This window comes from Phoenix dactylifera, unplaced genomic scaffold (assembly GCF_009389715.1).
Source record: "Phoenix dactylifera cultivar Barhee BC4 unplaced genomic scaffold, palm_55x_up_171113_PBpolish2nd_filt_p 000474F, whole genome shotgun sequence".
Classification (NCBI taxonomy): domain Eukaryota; kingdom Viridiplantae; phylum Streptophyta; class Magnoliopsida; order Arecales; family Arecaceae; genus Phoenix; species Phoenix dactylifera.
The window spans coordinates 94,854-109,506 of NW_024067896.1; the positions used below are offsets into that span (position 1 = coordinate 94,854).

The 14,653-nt window shown below is 37.6% G+C and overlaps 1 protein-coding gene across 3 annotated transcripts in view; it reads left to right on the plus strand.

Annotated features, from left to right (window-relative positions):
- Window positions 1-458: 458 nt before the first annotated feature.
- LOC103695544 (calcium-dependent protein kinase 17-like) overlaps window positions 459-14,653 on the plus strand; it is a 37,033-nt gene continuing 22,838 nt past the window's right edge. For 2 of the 3 annotated variants that reach the window (XM_039119028.1, XM_039119029.1), the window contains exons 1-4: window positions 743-1,571; window positions 8,183-8,326; window positions 8,422-8,574; window positions 9,033-9,148. In XM_039119028.1, coding sequence (XP_038974956.1) covers window positions 743-1,571; window positions 8,183-8,326; window positions 8,422-8,574; window positions 9,033-9,148 — 1,242 coding nt within the window. Of the gene's footprint in view, window positions 1,572-8,182; window positions 8,327-8,421; window positions 8,575-9,032; window positions 9,149-14,653 lie in introns of all 3 variants that reach the window. The other variant, XM_039119027.1, reaches the window with a different exon arrangement.

Here is a 14,653-nt window from a genome sequence, read left to right on the forward strand (position 1 = left end):
ATACGCCATTTAAAAGGGGATAAGGGGGTAACTATACATCAGATTTGCGGTGACCATCAGATTTTTAGGAGCTTCAAGCGAACCTTCTAACAAATCCACGATCATTAGATTTGCGGTGATCATCTACCCGCACAAGATGAAGATTTGATCTTCCTAATCATGTAAAAAGTATTTAATTCTAATTTATCTACTAACGACAGTTTTTAAAATATATTTATGCGATGAATAGGATCTTGCGCATGCTCTTTCTGCTGCGATCTAATTTTTCTACGGCGTGCATGAGATTCCAACACCAGTCACCAACATACATTCCTAATTACGCAAATCGGTAATAGTGATAATGACACGGCACGTGCAGATATGCCATTGCCCATGTCGATGTTGATGCCAACCAGCTGATCCGGTCCCGCCGCGCCCTTATCTTCTCTCTGGTTCCTCCGATTTCTCTCTTTTTGCTGCTTTAAACGACCCACACCTCGCCTTGCCTCCCCCCTCCCGGCGGTTCCACCGTCGTAATAATATAAATCTCGACGTACGCATTCCCCGTGCCCGCCCGCCTTCGGTTCCCTTCGCCGGATCCCAGGGAACGCGACACCCCCCCCCCCCTCCCCCCGCCCCCCCCGTACCCCGCGACCCCGAGTCCCCTCGCCCCCTGGCTCCCTAGGTTTCCGGCGGGCCCCCAATGCGTCGGAGCTGAGTCCGAGATCCGGATCGTCGCCGAGATCGAGATCATCGGAAGCGGATGGGGAACACCTGCGTCGGCCCGAGCAGTGCCGGGCGGCACGGATTCTTCCAATCCGTCTCCGCCGCTCTCTGGCGCGCCCGCCCGCCGGAGGGCCCCGAGGCCCTCCCAGCTCCCGCCTCCGACGGCACCGCCACCGCGGCCGCCGATCCGGCCCCGGACAAGCCGCCGGAGCCCGTCAAGATCCCCGACGAGGACCTTAAGAAGCCGCCGCCGCCGGCTCCAGCGCCGTCCCGCACCTCGGAAGAGCTTCCTCCCCAATCCTCGCCCCCCAAGAAGCCCACCCACATCAGGCAGGTCTCCAGCGTCGGCCTCCAGATCGACTCCGTCCTCCAGCGCCGGACCGAGAAGCTCAAGGACCTCTACAGCCTCGGTCGGAAGCTTGGCCAGGGGCAGTTCGGCACCACCTACCTCTGCGTTGAGAAGGCCACCGGAAAGGAGTACGCTTGCAAGTCCATCGCCAAGAGGAAGCTCGTGACCGAGGAGGATGTCGACGACGTGAGGAGGGAGATTCAGATCATGCACCACCTCACCGGCCACCCCAATGTGATCTCGATTGTGGGGGCCTATGAGGACGCTGTGGCCGTGCACCTCGTGATGGAGCTTTGTGCTGGAGGAGAGCTCTTTGATCGGATCATTCAGAGGGGGCACTATTCGGAGAAGGCGGCTGCTGAACTCGCGAGGGTGATCGTTGGTGTCGTGGAGGCATGCCATTCATTAGGGGTCATGCACCGGGATCTCAAGCCCGAGAACTTTCTTTTCGCCAATCAGAAAGAGGAGTCTCCACTTAAGACGATCGACTTTGGGCTGTCCATTTTCTTTAAGCCAGGTATTTTTTTTAGATTAGTCTCACCTTGAAGGACTATATAAATCCTTTGCCGTTTTCTTTCTGCTATAATGGTTTTAATTGAAGTAAAACATCGATTTTGATGTAAAACCTGTGTGTTCATTTTATTGATGTACAATGTCATCTCTACCATTTATCTAAGAACAGTACATGGTTCTGTTGGAATCACAAATCAGCAGAAAACATCAATACATGGTTTAGCTGCTGATTTATATTGTTATTCTGGATGAGTTAAATCTAATGTATTCCATAATGTAGATAGAACATCTGCAGTTATGTCAATGAAAGTCAATGAAATTTAAGATGCATTTCTACAATATTTTATTGGTGTTTTAACTTTTTATGTGGGACTGAAGGAAACATTCATAAGTGAATACAGAACCTCTTTGCTAAATGGATATTAGCTTTAGACTGTAAAATTTTTATGTGCATGTGCAACTTGTCTAACCCACTTAAGAATGCTATGAAAATGTGCTTTGTAGCTAGAGATGACAAGTTGTTAAAGGAGATAAGAAGTCATGCAAATTATATTTATAAGCATCTAATTGAACATGGTATGTCCTCTCTCAAAAAAATGAAAAAGGTATGTCCGGATATTGAGAGGGGCTTCAGAAATAAGAAAAGGTCAGGGGGGCTTTTGTTTCTTTCTTTTTAGATCTCATAGATTTAAACAGAAAATGAAAGTATGGTAGAATATAAATATAACAGAGGATTTAACCCTGAAAACAATACTAAAGAAAAAATTATATCAGGAAATGGCTTTCATATAATTATAGGTGCAGCATGCTACTCTTTTTTTGTGTTTTGGGTGAGTGGGTGGTGAGGTGGTGGGGTCCATTTGCAAGAAGGCATTTAACATTGGTTTGGAGTCAAGAGAGCTCTATTCAAACTTTAGGTTCATTTCTGTATTTTTTTGGTCCAAATAAGCCCAAAATTACTCAGATTCAAGTGCTTATTCTTGTTTTCATTGTTGCCAACGAAAGAAATGTTGCTTTGATCTAGTCCATGCTCATGCTAACTTCAGACTTTGTTTTGAACTTTGAGATCTTTTTAGTGTGTGAAACATTTATTTCCCCTTCTATTTGATCCAAAACCTGTTTAATGCCTGTTATTTGACGTCAATTTTGACTTCTTGGTTTCCTTTTTTACCATATTGTTACCACATCAGTGAGTTGGCATTCCTTTAGACCTCTGATCATTTTTTGCATATTGTTGGGTCTAATCTTCTGTCTAAAAGTTTTTATATTGCTTGGTGCCTTATGTTCGTTAATTCTTGAACTGTCGATAAGGATTTTTTTCCCTAAAAAAAAGAAATCTCAAGAAAGAATAAATTTATTGAATAATTGATTTATTGTTTATGCATGATGTGAGATCTTCAAGCATTGCTTTGGCAACAGCTACATGACATCGCAACACAAAAGAATTCGGTAGATTTAAACTTATGATGAATGAATGCAGTTCCCTACATGATTCACTTGTTCAAGTTTTCGCTTGATAGCTTTCAATGAAATAAAGTTTTGGCTCGATAGCTTTTACAACTATGTTTGAGCTTGTTTCTTTCAATCTCTCTTTTTGGTTAATAATTTGTGTTTGTGCTTTATAGAATACTGTCTCCTATATCAAGCCTTATTTTCTTCGTCTTCATTTAAACTCTTCTCAAATTTAGGAAGCCATAAAGGTTTGCTTCCTGAGTATGATCCTAAAAAGTGGAACCAAGAAATGAGTTTCTCTACCTGCTAGTAAGCATCCTAGGGTTTCAGGACAGGTCTTATTTGTCACCATATGCCTTGACCAAGGATATATAATCTAGAGGGTTGATCAAGATTAGAGGTGAGTGCAGAAGACTTAATTTTTGATGGATGATGACTTAACTCTTAAAGGTTAGAATGTGCAAAATGATGGATATTTCATAAACAAGTTATTGATTCTATTATAGAAATAATCACAATGCCCTTTAATACTAGACTAGTGTTCCTGTTGCCCTTTTGATATAATTCCTTTTGTTTGCCTTGTTTCGACTCCTGATTTTAGACCTTTCCATTTTCCTTAGAGTTTGATAGCAAATCTTATATTTTATTTGTTTATGGTTTCAATGGCTGCATGTGTCACAACTCTTGGGTGTCTTCATGATAAATGGAGATTGTTACCAACCTTAGAACTTTGGTCCGCTGTCATTATTCTAACCTTAATTTTGAATATCTTTCTTAAGGCACTTTAATTCAATTTTTATATTCATTTATACATTTAAAAGATGTTTTTTTTTTTAACATTTTGAGATGTCAGCCATCCTGGTAAATGGATGATTTTTAAATGAAGTGAGATATTGATTTGCATTGGTTGAGATGGAACATTGAGAGAAAAAGAGGAAGTACGTAGATATTCTGAGACAACATGGGGTCTTGGATCTTGTTATAGAAACTGAGATGTACTCGGGCCTAAATTAATTATTGTTAATCGTCACAATATTCAATTAAAATTGTAAGAGAAAGATTGGGAAACCTTAGCCATTATGGGGATCTCTTATTAGTCAATATCTCAGGATGCATCGGTTTATAATTTGCTGAGATAATACGTTGGGATTTTTCAACTATCACTAACACTTATTCTCATAACTTTTTGTACCTTCCCATGCCAACCAAAGGACCAAGGTTGTAAATATCACTGGCGCAAGTTAGTACCACTAGGCACTAGTAACGTACCATTTTGGCCAGAAAATGGGACTAAGATGCCCCTAGGTCATGGACACTATATAAAATAGGGTGTCTTAATCGGGTTGGGTTTGTAACAGCCAATATTGATTGGTACAGGCCCCGAGTCAACCGATACAGTGCGTGTTTCATGCATCTTGGCTGAAATGGGTTAGTATCAACTGGTGGGACCCTGGTTCAAGTGGTTCTAAGGTGTGCTAATCAGGTTGAGGTAGCAGATGACATACCAATCTAGGAGATGAGACGAGGCATTGGAGCCATCAAGGCTTGCCTAGAACATCTCGTGGTAATAGTGAATGATGATAATGACAATTCGAGTGATGGGTGTGGAGGCCAATGTGGATAGGGTTGCAATATGGAAATGGTGGTTATTCTCAAGAGCCGTCCAGTCATGGGTGAGGCAGAGTTCATGCATACCACATGGGATAGGGACCATGGAGAGGGTGCGTAAGTGGTGTAACTAGGGGCATACAAGATCATGGTTATGGGAATCGGTGTGTAGAGAGATTGAAGGCTCAATTGTAAGAAGTTATGTTCAGGCATGGAGGATTATATGCATACATGATATATTAGAAGCTGAGTTGGTAGAACAAATTAGATGGAAAACAAAAGGAGATAAGGAGTCGTACTAGAAGACTTGGGACTTGTTATGTACATTAGAGGGAGTTGATATTAGTGACAGATCTGGAAGTGCAACATATAGCTAGTGGACAGGAGATGTCATCATAGAGGTGGAGCTCCTAGTGTATCAGATAGTTGGAGTGGACATTAAGTTCCATCCATGAATGATCCATAAGGTTTCTTCCACTCATCATGTCTTGGGATCCGGCTTTGCATATTAGCCCTCCTATGGATATGGGTATAGCCATGGCTCAGAATATGGCATTGCTTCCTATTACCTGAGCAAGGATGACTGAGCTTCTACGAATACTAGATGTAAACGCATCTACAACATTAGGAGCTACAACCCAACATTTGATGACTAGTAGGAATGGAGATAATATCCATGCCGGTATAATATCCAAGGTCCGGACTATGAGCAAGATTTGGATGTATACCAGAGGCATCAACACTCTACACAGGATTAAAGTTGTAAAGAACACTTCAATATCAACACTTCAATATTACATACCCATTGAAAAAAATGATTTAAACATAACAAATACAGAACACCTTATCATGTATAGAAAGAAAAAAAATAAAAATAAAATCATTTTTGGCAGCCCATTATGGACTGTTATGAAGTCTTATGCCATGTGTCAGTATGGGACGGACTATTACCATGCCATTTCGGCTAAAAACTAGTGCCAGGTTCATTACCGGCATTTAAAATCTTGCATAGATGAAAGAAATTTGAGAAAAAAATCTTCCTTAGTAGTTGTTGATAGATTAGGAGCTACTGCTCTTTAATGTACTTGGACATATAACTTTTCCCTCTTCATTTAGAACGAGATTTTTACATCATGCAAGTGGGTCTATGGAAACATGACCTGCTTTGACCAAGTGGTACACTTTTCATTTAGTATCTATTGGCTATACCTAGGCCATATTATTAATTGCAAGGTGATCTAGCTTATGCTGCCAAAATTAACCATCATTTGGTTGTTAGTTATTGTGGCCTGCCGTAGGTTAGGGTTATTTTTTTTAGCTCAATTTAAAGGGTTACTTTTTTCATATTATCTACTTGAGGTGTATGTTTCCTGTGATCCTCCTTAACCTTTTCAGCAGTTTGTTGCTTTCGAGGTAGTCAATGTGCATGTTTGACCAGTTAAAGTAGACAAGGACGTAGTTCATTATTTTCAAAGGTTTCAGATTTAAAGCCATCAAAAGAATGTTAAAACATAGCTTCTTATACATCCTTGACAATTCAAACTTATATCTTTTACAGAGGACGCCCTAGTTTGAGAGAGATCAAATATACTTTCTGTATGGTTTCTTTCAAGCTATTCCCACATGAGGACAACCCTTTGCTTGTTTTGACTGTGGCCTGGTCTTTGCAATTGACAGTCGAAACTTAATTTCTAATTAGAAGAGGCTTCAGAAACCTAGAACTTAATTGGACTTACTATTTCATCAGTTGGTTCTAATCAATATTGCTATTTCAGTTTCACCTATTGGCTTATAATTTTGCGCCTTGAAGATTGGCATGATTTTCTATACCCAAACCTTGTTGTTTTGCTCCTTCATCTAGACTCTTTCTAATTAAGGAGAAAGCTTACCAGTTGAGGTTTCATTAAGGATCGCCGAACCGGTACCGGTAGGCGTACAGGTTGGCGCCGGTAGCAGTTTGGACCGGTACCACTGGTTCGGCTTGATTTACGCATCCAAAAGTCCTAAAAAAATTTGGAATAGGTACGGGCCGATATGGTTGGCTGGTTCGGGCCGGTATGGGCCGATACCGGTTTTTAACGCCGAATCGGACTGGTCAAAGTTGGTATCGGTTCAGTACGGGCTGAATCGGCCGGTACGGGCCGATTCAACATTCCTTGGGTTTCATAGCAAGGCTGTCTCATGCTTTAGCTGCTTTGGGAAGTTAAGGCAGCGATTTGTGGTCTGTTCTTTAAATTTAAAAATCACCTCGCTCATTAAGTCACTTAACTGTGGTCTATATTTGATGTAAGGGAACATAATGATGATTATGTGTAGGGATGAAAGTGGACCAGGTAATATCTGCTTGATGTGATTTTATATCCGAACCTATTTGGATATAAATACAAACTTGAGCATTTGAGTAATATTCCTATAACTACCCATATCCATCAAAGAAAAACTGATATGGATATTGATAGATAATTATATGATTAGTAATTCGAATATCCGGTTCTATTTGCAATCCTATTTGGTTTTGTATAAATGTTATGAACTTTAAAGGGCAGTAAGAGACTTTTACTTGTATTTAACTTAATTTACTTTCCATGAAGTGTTATCTTCGATTTGGTTGGTCATAAAGTTTAACTATCCAATCCATATCTATATTAATATCCATATTGTCTATATTTTATTTGTATTTGCATTAATTTAAAACAAATATGGATATGAATTTTAGCATCTGATTACTATTTATATTCATATTTGTATTTGTCAATTAAAAATGGATATGGATGTGGATGTGGATATAGTGATACCCATCCATTTTTAGTCCTAATTAGATCCAAATTATAAAACTAAAACTAAATTACAATTTTTTTTTTCAAAGACTAAATTATGAATTTTTCTGAACCTAACTTATGTATGATCAACCTTCTATGTGCAACTGATTTTGCAGTTTCAACTTTTTGAAATGTTCTTAAATTAACATATGTCAATCAGACATTCCCAAAGTTCAACTAAGAATAATATGATTAATAGTACCTAAAATAATTTTTGCTTGATCTATGCTCCATATGATGAATAGATTACGATAACCAATTGACGGCCTGAATTCATTCTATAGCAATTCTTTTTAGGTTCAGCTTTGATGATTCATTCCTTTCCATTTTTCAAAGAACCGCTTACTTTTTGTAGTCTGATTGACTTTATTCAATCATTAGTTGAGCATGTTTGACCCATTTCTCAGGTGATTATGATCAGATTAAAATGTGTTTTACAAATTATCATGTCTAGAACATGATGAGCTTAATATATAATAAAAGGGACATGAAGGCAGGGTAGTTTCCCAAGAAAAAGATTTGATAATACCTTAATTGACATTTATATAGTGTGGAGCTTTTCTTTGTGAAATACTAAGCTGTTATTTTTGGAGCAAATTTTCTATTCTGATTTTGATCTTCTTCATATATATTTGTTCCATTCATGTTACTGAAATTTTAATAATGTTGTCTTTTTGGTCTGATGGTATCAGTTCTTTCAATACATCTTCTATACTAAGTGTCTCTCTTTTTCCAGGGGATACATTTACAGATGTTGTTGGAAGTCCATACTATGTTGCTCCAGAAGTTCTGCTGAAACATTATGGTCCTGAGGCAGATGTTTGGAGTGCAGGAGTAATTATATATATCTTATTGAGTGGGGTTCCTCCATTTTGGGATGGTGAGGATATTGGTGGTTGTTTCTCTTCAATTGCAATGTCTAATAGTTGGTCTTTAAAATCCAAAATTTACTGACTACTCTATTTGCCAAAACAGAATCAGAGCAAGGGATATTTGAACAAGTTTTAAAAGGTGATCTTGACTTTTCCTCAGACCCTTGGCCCAGCATCTCAGAGAGTGCAAAAGATTTGGTTAGGAGAATGCTTGTGAGAGATCCCAAAAAGCGATTGACTGCTCATGAAGTTTTATGTAGGTTTCTTGCTGTCTGTTTTTCCCCTCCTCTATGGTAGAATGTTATTCGTTAACAGCTTGATATTTTCTCAGTGTATTGAAGTGCTGTATCATTTATAAATTACCTGCTGGTGATATTGGGTGGATTCATCATCATATATCATGATCATCATTATATATGTTGTTTTCTCATTGTCAATAACCTAGTAAGTGTCCGAACTCTGAAGGTTATGTCTTCTAAGCAGTTCTGCATTTTTGTCGGAAAACACACTGAAGCCTTTAAGGTTTTAGTTTTTTCAATATATTATATTCGATATGACATTGCTAAGTCATATAATACCGTCTAGGAACTGAGGCAGAAACATGTTAGTTTTCTGTCACAAAATTTAGATAGCTGTGTTGTACTTAAATTCTTTATTTGGTTCTAATGCTTCGAATGGTTGTTTGCTGGATAAGTATTCTTTCTATTCTTGCAGGCCACCCTTGGGTCCAGGTTGATGGTGTAGCTCCTGATAGGCCTCTTGATTCTGCGGTCCTAACTCGATTGAAGCAATTTTCTGCAATGAACAAGCTAAAGAAAATGGCCCTTAGGGTGAGTAACTTGATAATTTAGACAGCTTCAAGCTTGTTTCAGTGTTTGAAATTGGTACTGTAACTTGCATAGTGCCATATGTGATAAATCTTACAACTTTTATTTGCAGTCTGCATTTTTAACTTTATCTGTCACATTCATAAATCTTCCAAGGATTGAAGTTTCTGTGCAGTTTTGTCTGGGTCTGCTTGAATCCATTTTGACTCTGGTTTCTGTCCAGACAGCCACCTAATCTTATCCATTACTTTAAATATAGTTGGAACAACCTATCAACTTTCCTACCTATGTTTTATCTGTATTGTCTTTCTTATATCGGGTACATATTTAACTTGTTGTCATTATTTGTTACACTAATCTTCTGCAGATTTAATTTCTTTATTGTAATCAAAAAATAATCTGCATGTACTTGCTTGGCTAGTTGTTTTCATTAGCATATTTGCAAACTGCAATTAACTGGCAGCTTCTCCATGTTTTCCTCTGTGTTCTAATACTCTTTGCTTTTCACAATGTTCTTGGTTAGTGTCATTATACTGGATATGATTTCGAGGATTCCTTTTTGGGAGCAGGAGGGGGTACTCAGTGTCATTATTTTAGACTGAGCCCCCCTTTTAGCTTTTCTTTAGTACTCTGTATAATTTGACCAATCTAATTCTTTCGAGGTCTCTACTAGTGCTCTTGATTCTAGATCTCAACAAATACGACATCATTTGTGGACATCATGTACTGATTGCTAGTTGCCAACGTTAGTTCGTGGGACCAGAGAATTTGATGTGGTCTCTTGTACTATGGAGGTGCTTTTTAATTTTGTGCACTTCCCCTTTTGTTGGTGGTTGTCAAATTGCCTCAGAAGTGAAGTATATTTTTATAGTTTGTGTACTCTAAATTCTCAACCTAATAAAATAGAATTAAATTGATGAGTTTGAGACACTAAGTAAGAGAATAAAAATCCACAGAAAAAGCAGATTGTTAATGTATTCTGAGTACAAAACTGATATTTCTCAATGGCATGCAGTGTTTTCATGGGAGATAATGCTAATTTAAAATTCCAAAGAACAAAAGTATTCTTGTTAGATTATGGGATTTGATTTTTATGTCCAACCAAACTATATCTTTGTGGAAGTTTTGAGTGCATGAACAGCATCATGCTCTCATATAACTGCCTCATTTTAGCTTACGGTGTGTTTGGCTGGGGTGAAGTAGCTGAAAGTGACTTTCCCAAAAGGGACTTTTGTCCTTGTTAACTTAAGGTGTGTTTGGTTGGGGTGAAGGGGATGAAAGTCACTTTTCTAACTGTGACTTTAGTCCACTTTGGGGCATTTGCCTATGATAATGAAAGATGAAAGTCACTTTAGCCCCTATAGTGACTTTCATCCAAAATAATTAAAAAAGGAGCTAAATAGGGGTGCAGATGAGCGGAGCTGAGATGAGTACCGGTCTTTTTAGGCTCAATTCTTAAATAAATAAGCTACTCGAGATCGACTAAAACTCGAGCCTATTTCAAGAAATCTATTCAAGCTCGGTTTAGCTAAGCTCTGAGCCAAGCTTTCCACTATGTGAATCAAGATACGCCGAACCATACTGAATGGGATAGTACGGGATGTATCGTATCGGTTTGGAACTGGTATATGGTATGGGGACTGTACTGATACTCGGTGTGCTGAATCAGCTTCGTACCGTAGCCACATAGTGCTAGAGTGGCATTGGTATGGAGTCCGGTATCGAGACGACATATCTTGATGTGAATGGCTTAGGTTTTCATTCTTGGCTGTTTATGAGTAGAGTTTTAAAATTGGTTCGAGCTTGGCTTACTTTTTGATTGAGCTAAGACCGAACCGAGACGATTTTGAGTCGATATGGGCTTATGAGCAGCTCAGATTGTTTGCAGCTTTGGACGTAAAGTGATATTATGCCATCTAGGTTTTAAAGTCACTTAAAAGTGAAAAGATTGAAAAAAAAAGGTCTCTCACATTGCCCCCACTTTTTCCTTGATCTCGACTATGGTCGTATTTTTAGTATTACCATTAATAGAAAATAATACTAAATAGTTAATGGCAATACTATTTAACTGTTAAAAAATAATATTAATGTAATAGTATTATTTTATTCAATCATTATTGATAAATGATAATATTGATAACTTAATACTATTTATTATTTTTTTTGCAGGATTATTAATCACTATTTAAATATTAAAAATAATAATGAATAGTACATGGATTATAATATTTGCAATAATATCATAATAAATGACACTCGAGTATCATATAAATAGCTACCCATAATTGTATCATAATAATTAATACTTAATAAATTAAATACATGGTCATATTATAATAAAGTAATACAATATTATTATGTCATAATAAAATAATATTAAAATAGTAGCTAATAATTAATAAATAAAATAATATGTGGTTATATTCATATTTAAAAATAGATGATAAATAATATCATTTAAATATTGAATAAACAATTAATAAGAAAATAATATTATTTTATTCAGTTTATACATGCTCTATAAGGGATATAATGTAGATATCAAGTTATATTCACATTTTCAATGATAAACAACGAATAATATTTTAATAATGAATAAATAATTAATAATAGAACAATATGATTTTTATTCAATCAATACATGCTCCATAAGTAGTGATGGAGTTTGGATTACATTCTTGGGTGAGACAAGTTTTAAAAACGAGGCAATGGACAAAACAATATGATTATATAAATATCCTTATTTGATTATAATGCCCATCAAGCATGCATAGTCATCTCTATTTACAAAAATGTCCAAGAATAGATATGTGTGCTGTATGAGCTACCATAAATAACTTTTATGATGAAAATAAAAAAATTAAGGTGTTGTTTGGCATCACTCTCATTTTCTTATTTTCAGAAATACAAAATAGAAATTTTGTTTCTGTTTAATTTGCAAAATTTAAAAATATATATGTTTGGTATATTCAATTATTTTTTGAAAACATAAACATGATGGTGGTTGGGGTGATTGTGGCGGAGATAGTGAAGGTTGTAGTGGTGTGGCGACAACGTTGGTGGTTGTGGGGGAATCGATGATGTGGCGGTGGCGGCGATAGTAGTGGGGTGGTGTGGCAAAGACTGTGGCGGCAATACCATTTGTGGTGGAGGTGGCAGTGGTGGCAATAGCATTTGTGATAGTAATGGGGCGGCGGCGGCGGTATTAGCTATGGTGGAGATGTTAGTGGCGACGGCGATAGTGATGGCGATGGTGGAGAACAGTGGTGGCAAGTGAAGGTGGTGTTGGTAGTAGTAGTAAAAGACATGAGGTTTTTGTTTTTTAAAATAATATAAGAATTCCTTATTTCATTTTTCTAGAAATAACAAATATAATTTTTGAAAAATAGAAAATAAAAATTATAGCATCAAACATATTTTTAGCCTTTGTTTTTGTGATTATGTTTCAAAAATAATAAGAAAGAATAAAAGCGATGCCAAATAGGCCTTAAACTATTTGTGTACAAATATAGAGACCCAACAAGGTTCCCTATCTATGATACTATAATTCAGCAACCATGGCAAGGATATAAGAAGGGAACAAAAGAGGCACCGGAAGCACATGTAGCTTATAAACTTTTTTTAAAAAATTGCTAAGATATGATTGGAGACTCGCCCCTGATGTGAGAGAAGAAGAGGTCCATGGGAGGATGGGAAAACTAGAGTCCTCGAGAGAAAGGAAAAAGGAACATCATCTTATCTTAATAGTTCTCCTTACATTTGATTTTGTATTGTTTCTTTAGATTCCGAATTTAGCACAGATTCTAACTTCTGTATGAGATTTAGATTGTAATAGATAACAAAAGTAAAAATAAAAAAACCAATGATCCATCATTGATTCTCTTAGCATGAGGAAAATCTCAAGGAGTGCTTAACAACATGCGGGTTAGGGAGGGAAAGGGTAGTGCCTAAGTTTTAACAGATGTTGGGGAGGGGCAGCTGCATCAAACTTACTCAAGACTAGAAAGGGAGCCATGCCTTGGAGCAAATAAGGCTAGCAGCAGGATTTTAGCAAATCTTGCGGAGTTGACCTTTCTAGGTCCTTGGGTTCATCCATGGTACATCGTACGGGTCCGAACTGGATGATACAGAGCATACCATACCGTACCGGTACTCGGGGTGGTGTACCGACACTTGGTACAGAACAAAAGCTCTATACTGTACCGTATCGATACTGTGCTAGTATGGCACCGGTATGGGGTTCGGTATCGAGACGGCAAACCTTGAGTCCATCCTTATCTATAGGGAAGATAGTGTTCATATCGAGGTTATTTTCACATTTTTAATAATAAATAATTACTAATATTGTTTAGATCAAGGTACATTGTCTTGGTACCATGTTCCATACTGTTGCCACCCTATTACTTTGTCTGTATGCATAGTACGGAGGCTGGTTCTGTGTACCGAGTGTCAGTACGTCCCTTGTACCGTGTACTGGTATCGAACCTAGCATGGATACGGGTGCTTGGATGTTGAAACTTGCTGTGCTGGTATGTACTAGCCGTATTGGTCTATACTACCAGTGCGTGCAGGTATGCCATATCAACCATACCAGTTGGTATTAATGGTTTTTCAAATTTTTTTAAGCTATCAGTTTTGATACGTACAGTTGGTACAAGTACCATGTTGGTGGCATATTGTTTTGATGCAAAAATGGTATGGGGTTTAGTACCATCATTTAAAACCTTGCTTCCTGAATTGTGAATATGCAAAGATAAAGAGCAATCATAGGATAAACAAGCTTGAATTCCATGAAGGATTCAATGCTGTTGCAAGATCTGCATAGAAGTTCTTTGAGACCATGTTTCAGAATACACATTTCAAGCCCTCTTTTGGAGCTTAGATACTAAGTGATGATAAAATTGAATCTATATGCCACAAATAGCTTGAGTATTACTGAAATCAACCCTATGATTTGATAAATATGGTTTTGTTGGCTTTGTTTGCTTTCTAACATTCATCTCCTGTTTAAAGAACGATGTCTAGTCTTCATCATGCAAAACTTGACTGTATCGATCTTAAGTGAGCCCAACCTGCTTATTGAAAAAGTGGGCCTATGCCTACCTAACCTAGTGGCCTTAATTTGATGTGGCTTAAGTGGGTCTTACATGGCCATAGATCAATTTTGCCAATGCCAGCTAACATAAATCTTGCGTCAGTAGGATAAAACTAACCCAATCTTGTACTCTTGGTAATGTTAAAATTATCTTGGAGGCAAAGGCAACTAATTTGTTACTTTATAATGTGACAAAATCTCTAAAACTATCTTATGCCTCTGGAACTTTGACATTCCATTTTTTTGCGCTTCATTATATTGTGCTCTTTTATCTATATTGTTATTTAGTTCTCTTTTCCATGAACCATGCTTGACAACTTTCTGTGGCTTCTTTCAATAAATCTTTTTAATGGGCAAACATTGTTCACTCAGATTTTGTAATGTTGTAATATGTGTCTTCAAATTGGCTTGAT